The sequence below is a fragment of the Gymnoscopelus microlampas genome (assembly GCF_963454915.1).
Source record: "Gymnoscopelus microlampas genome assembly, chromosome: 18".
NCBI lineage: Eukaryota > Metazoa > Chordata > Actinopteri > Myctophiformes > Myctophidae > Gymnoscopelus > Gymnoscopelus microlampas.
Genome location: NC_139955.1, coordinates 12,371,013 through 12,377,903, shown reverse-complemented (window position 1 = coordinate 12,377,903; position 6,891 = coordinate 12,371,013). Strand labels below are relative to the sequence as shown.

Here is a 6,891-nt window from a genome sequence, read left to right as displayed (position 1 = left end):
ACGCATTGTGAGCTTGTAGATCTGCTATTTTAAAATGGCCAAAATGTGTTTAGGGTTGAAGTGGGTACTGTATGTTTTGTAACTAGTAACTAAAATGTTCAAATGATTGTAGTGGAGTGAAAGTACAATATTTGCCTCTGAGATGTAGTGGAGTAGAAGTAAAAGTACTGGAAATTGGAAATACTCAAGTAAAGTAAAAAATACCTCAAAATTACACCTAAGTACAGTACTTGAGTAAATCTACTGAGTTACTTTACACCACTGGGTCATTAGTGCCCTACTTCCTTGTTCCCAAACAACTTTGCTCATTGCTCTGGATACAGAGACCTGCATAGCACGCAGAGCTCTCTCCTTCTTGTTCTGCATCAGGCAGGGTGACTGTGTAGGGCATTGGTTCTCAAAGTGGGGTCCGGGGACCCCCAGGGGTCCTTGGGGGGTACCAGGGGGTCCCCAGCTACATTTATGAATAAAGCATCACAATTTGAACCCCTTTTATCCATATTTTATACTTTGGCTATTTAAAAATAGCAGATCTACAAGCTCATAGCGCGGCACCGAGTGCCGCGCTATGAGCTTGTATATCTGCTATTTTTTTTTAAATAGGGGAAATTTGTGAAAATCTTTCAATATAATATTTTTTTAAGCGAACATTCGTAACTCAAACTTTGCTTCTGGGGGGTCCCTGGAACAAAATATTATGAGATGGGGGTCCGTGGCCAAATGCATATCATTTTGACATGAAAAGGTTTGAGAACCACTGGTATAGAGTGTATATGTCTGTATGCTTTATTATTTATTGACAGTGTCTACTTTTACTAATATTTGTTTGAGGGTATCTTTATTCTGTATTCTGTACTACACTGTACTTCCATGCCCTGTATCTGTCACTTTTACTGCTGTGCTGGATCAATAAAAGGTACAGTTTCTAATCTAGAACAAATCGACCAAACGCAGCACGATTCAATGCCTCGGTTTCCTCTTCTGTATTTGGCACAGAAGTTGTTTTACGCTGTAAAGTCTGCGTACAAATGTCAGGGTTAAATGAACACTCAGGATTTTACTGTGTAATTTCATATGTCTGTTGTAGGTTTGGTGTAGTGACTCGTGAGATTGTATCTGTGGTTCTGATATGCCTGTGTGTGTGTGTGTGTGTGTGTGTGTGTGTGTGTGTGTGTGTGTGTGTGTGTGTGTGTGTGTGTGTGTGTGTGTGTGTGTGTGTGTGTGTGTGTTACAAAGGAAGTCGACACTCAGTTCCTCTCTTAATCTCACGTCCAGTTCCTCCTCCTATATATTCTTCTGTCTTGCATCTCTACAGGGCTGCAGCCAACCATTATTTTCATAATTGATCAGAGGTTTGATTATTCATGTAATCTTTATAATTACAATTATATTAAAACAGGGTGATAAAGTGCAAAAGTATGGTAAATGTTCATCACATGAACCCAAATAGGCATCAGTCAAAAACATATGAATGTCTTTTTCTAAGCATTTTCTAAGCATTAAACAGCACATGCTAGAAATATTTCTAAAATCTTCCATTGATCGATTCATTGATATTTATGAATGGTTTCACCACTACTTGTATCCCAACAATGCATTTCCTCATGACCAGATGGTATCTTAGTAACAGCCTACCAGTGATGTCTGTCTGCTGTCTGGAGGGTAGAGAGGAGAGGAGAGGAGAGGGGAGGGGAGGGGATGGGATGGGAAGAGACAGAGGGGAGGGGAGGACAGGAGAGGAGATGAGAGGGGAGTGGAGGAGAGGACACAGAGGAGAGGAGAGGAGAGGAGAGGAGAGGAGAGGAGAGGAGAGGGGAGTGGTTCTTTCTTTTCCCCTTTTCTCCCCCTTCCCCCAAAAAACAATGCACCTGGTGTAAACCTGTGATATAGAGGATTGTGATTCTGAGGAGAGGAGAAGCTTCCTCCTCATTTCCACAGCAAAACCAAATGCAGGACAAAGACCCTCAGCTGAAATATAATGCTGAAATCATTTCACATTAATAGAACAGCTGCGTAATACGTAACAAGTAGTATGTTGTATAATATAATATATGATACATCATATGAAATATTATTTCTTTCATCTGATATTATCTTATATTAGCTTGTTTTGTATCTGAATGGTTTTGTACTGTTTAAAGACCAATTCATAGTTTTTTTATGTAGGACAACAAAAATGACTTGAAAATACTTTTGAGCATTAAGAGTGTTGTGTGACAAAGTTTAACTGACTCCTCCCCCTGTCCACTGACTCCTCCCCCTGCCCATTCCCCCCCCCCCTGCCCACACAGATCAAGAAGCAGCAGCAGGATTTGATGGGATTCCTTTCAGTCAATAAGATTGAGTTTGAGGAGTGTGACATTGCGGCGAACGAGGACAACAGGAAGTGGATGCGGGAGAACGTTCCGGAAGAGTGGCGGCCGGCCACTGGGAACGTCCTGCCCCCACAGATCTTCAATGAGAGCAAATACTGTGGGGTGAGAGGGCCACACACACACACGCACACACACACACACAGTCCTGGATATGAGCACACGCACGCACGCACGCACGCACGCACGCACGCACGCACGCACGCACGCACGCACGCACACACACACACACACACACACACACACACACACACACACACACACACACACACACACACACACACACACACACACAGAGTCCTAGATATGAGCATGCATGCACGCACTCACACACACACACGCACACACGCAGTTTTAAGTTTTTAAGTTTTACATTTACTTTAAAATGAAGCCATTAATTGCAGTGTGTCTGCATCAGCATCCAGCCATCCTAACCTAGCTAATAGACACTTCACATCCGCCAGCCTGGAGGATGTGCTGCTGGATTGAATGTCACGCACACACAAAATAAATAGTGAGCTGCTTGCTCAGATACTTAACAATAGTATGACAGAGAGGGACATGTTTGTGTAAGACAAATACAGAAACAGAGAGACAGAGAACAAGAGAGAGATGTTTGCATATTTACTCCGGCATCCCTATCTTGGGCATGTCATTATAGGAAGATTTTCTAAATCTTTTAAAAAATATATCAAAATGTTTCAAAAAAGTTTAGACAATAGCCAATCTACATTGCTCGTTGTGAGCGGCAGCGGTTCCGGTAGGAGACACAAAGAGTCTCCTACCGGTACCGCTGCCTACCAGTCCGCTGGTCGTCAAATTATTGGCTTAGGAATGCGACGAAAACAAAACAATATCCATGAATTCAAGTCTCCACGGGGTGACTAATCGATAGAAAAAAAGCATTTTTTTGGGTGAACTATCCCTTTAATAGACTATTATAATGGTGAAAGACAACAGAATAATAGTGATAGAGCACATTGGTCCAGCCCAGTAAACAGGCACCTGGTCGTCACATTCTCAGTTCCCGCTCACGGCCCTCCTTGAACAAACACGGCGCATCCGCTGATATCCAACAATAGAGCTCGTCATAGACCTAGCTATATGGCCGCCCCTGGGCACTGACCTGACCTGACATCTGCTTCACATTAAGCGTTCCCAGAGCTCAAGAGTTCAGGGATCCAAAGTAAACCGATCCCAGATCGATCCCGCCAGCTCGGCTCGGGAGGCCCTTCTTAAGTTCTCTCTGCACTCTTCTCTGTTCCAGAACTATGAGGCGTTCTTCGATGCCAGAGAGGACAATGCCGTTTATGCCTTTCTGGGTATGACTGCTCCCCCAGGCTCCAAGGTATCTATCTATAAATGCACACAACACTCACTGACTGTCTGTCTGCGTGTCTGCGTCTGTGTCTGTGTGTGTGTGTGTCCGTGTCCGCATAGGTCCAGAACCGTCCGATCGATCGACTTCAAACTTGGCATCTGTATCGCCGAGGACCCAAGGGAGTGATGTGGCGAACGGAAAGTCGGTCGGATCAGCGGTTGTCCGGAAATATCTATAAATCCACAAATCTCTGTATTTGTCTGTCTGGATGTCTTGTCTGTCTGTGTCCCATTGATGGCCACATATGGAGATCATTGATGTCATCGATATGACGTTATGTTCCTGACATCATAGACTGTCCTCCAAATACTATGATAATGTATATACTGCATTAAGTCATTTCACTACAGGTACAACAGGTTTTGTGGGCCCTGACCCAGAAAAACGTGCTGGTCCAGCTCTCTCCATCACTCTCTCTGACAGCTTGTACTGAGTCGTGTCTACGCGCAGATATTCATATTTTCTGGGGTTAAAACAGTTGCTGGGGTATGTTTATGTTGTCACATTTATTAATGTGTATGTTAATGTTAATATAATGTCGGCTTGCAATGCACCGGTGAACTCAAATGTTTGTGATTGGCTAGTTCTGCTATATGCCATAGCCCAGAGGGACAGTAGCTGTGTGCGGGTGTGTGTGCGCGTGCGTGTGCGTGTGATATGAACCCTGGTTTGTGTCTGGGGAGGCAGGGTGGGTTGGATAAGCTTAAGCAATACAAAGTTAAGGTAAGGTAATTCCTCTCAACACACTGTACATGAGAGAGAGAGAGAAAGAGAGCTGTAAAAACATTCCTGCACACTACTTCCTGCCTCACTGGATTATTGGGTACTGTTTATTATCATAGTACCATATGGGAGACATGACTTATACTGTAAGGGTTGTATCACAATATTCACAGGTTAAAGAGCAGAGAGCCAGTGAGGAGAGGATTTTTGGGAGAAACATATTCCTTTACACTGTTGTCGGTTGGAATGAAAGTGTGTATATATTCATGTTTCATAGTGTATTGAAATATGGGAGAATTCTGCATATTGCCCAGCCCTATGGCCAGATTGAACACATGTTTTACACACACACACACACACACACACACACACACACACACACACACACACACACACACACACACACACACACACACACACACACACACACACACACACACACACACACACACACACTAAACATTACATAATCCCTACACCCAGGCCGGCCTCCTTTACATTTCCTGTCTGCCGCCACCTGTCTGCAGTGAGAGGTACTGCAGGGAGGTCTGACTGTTGCCATAGAAACACAGGGGCTTTCCTGTGTCACATTGTGGTGGAAGAATAAACTAATGCCCTCCATTTTAACACCTCTCTCCCCTCTCTCTCTCTCTCCCTCCCTCCATCTGTCTCCCTCCAGGAGGCTGAGGCTCTAGCAAAGAGGGAACAGCAGTAGTTCTACCTTGGACCAGAACCCAGACCAGGACCCAGACAGACCTGGACTAGACCCTGAAAAAAAAACAAGAAGAAAACAAAAAAAGAGATCATAAATAACCAGCTCTCTCAGCTTCGATCCAGGTGGTGTTAAACTCCATATTTGTAAATGACTGTGTCGTCCAGCTGTGCCTTGTGAGAGGAGGTACTACAGCAGAGCATGATGGGTAAAGAGGAAGTGCTCTGCTTCCTTCCGCTAACCTCAGCCACTAAGCCTATTGGCCTAACCACAACTCAATCAAACCTTTGGCGTGAATATTAACAAAGATCCTTAATTTACTAAGACAGGCCATTCCACGCCTAGCCACGAGCACGAAATGGTACACAAAATGTACCCCCCCCCACCCCGGGTCTCCTAAATCCACGTGACACAGATATAGGACATTAATCCAAGTCAGCCGGTAACAATTCAGCAAGACATCTCCTGTTAATTTCCTTCCGGTGTGAGATGAGTCGATGACTGCCAGAGATTCCGTGGAAGAAATATTACTGCAAACGAAGCCACAATGTTGCCCGTCAACGCCCTCCATGTTCTGTTGACATCAGAAAACCTAATCAGTCATTTAGTCAGTCATTTTAGACACCGACTGCCAACTTTTAAGGGAAATGAGTAATTCAACGGTTCAGAACCGTAAGAAAATAAAAAGAGGGAAAAAAGTGAACGTATTGTTAAGTACGTTTTGTATCTGTTGTACTCGTCTCGGTGGATAAATGTCCATGATAGTTGTGAATGAAACATCCCGGTTGTGTCACGGTCCAAACCTTCAACACCTCCTGGAGAAGGGTTTCCCCGAGTTGCCTGAGGTTTTTATTGCCTTCGTTTCGTCTTAATGCTGTGTGTAATTGCAGAACTGTTTTCTGTGAGTCATGTTAAATGAGAATACAGGGCCAGAGCCGTCTGTAAAAGGTAGCAGGGGAGTGGGATGCATCATATAAATTTATATATTTTTTTGTATCGTTTTAGGGAAGTGAGAGAGAACAGTTTGTTTTTCTGTAAGCTTTCTGTTTCACTTTGTGTTGGTACTAAAATCAACCTCAAACCTTACATCTGCTCATATTTCTCTGGACAAACATGAAAAAGTACATGCAAAATACATGAAAAAGTCAAACAACATAACTGATTCTAATGGCTTTCCCCCATTCTTTATTATAACTGTTTAATCACAGTACCTTGATGCCACGAAGTGAATGTGCCCCATCCTGTTTCTCAATGAAAAGTGTTATTTTTTATGTATAATAAAAAGATTGTGTTTACTGACTCTGACTTTTACTGGTTAGTATTACACAGGCCTACTATAGTTATTGCACAATTTAATGACACGCGTCACACGTGTTTATGGTCTATAAATGAAAATAAGCCATTTATATTCTCTCTCTCCTTCTATCTCTATCACCTTCTAACACACTCTTTTGTTTCTGTGTCCCTTCTGTTAAGCATCTGGGAGAATACTTCAGAACATTCAATCAATAACCAACCGGACTCCTAAAATGTATTAAAAACAATTACTTTATGGTGTTAATTACTTTATGGTGATAATTGCACATTCAAGCACTGCAGTAACTGCAAGACCAATACAGATAAATCATCACAGAGATTGTCGCATCTTCCCTTTAGCCACATGAACCCTTGTGTCCCTATTCTGGGGGCGAACATTTGGCGAA

General features: G+C 43.1%; 1 protein-coding gene across 1 annotated transcript in view; it reads left to right on the top strand.

Moving 5' to 3' along the window:
- sh3bgrl (SH3 domain binding glutamate-rich protein like) overlaps positions 1-6,487 on the top strand; it is a 23,804-nt gene extending 17,317 nt beyond the window's left edge. The window contains exons 2-4 of the mRNA XM_084042162.1: positions 2,292-2,477; positions 3,640-3,720; positions 5,156-6,487. Coding sequence (XP_083898288.1) covers positions 2,292-2,477; positions 3,640-3,720; positions 5,156-5,191 — 303 coding nt within the window. The 3' untranslated portion in view covers positions 5,192-6,487. The remainder of the gene's footprint in view (positions 1-2,291; positions 2,478-3,639; positions 3,721-5,155) is intronic.
- The last annotated feature ends 404 nt before the right edge of the window (positions 6,488-6,891 follow it).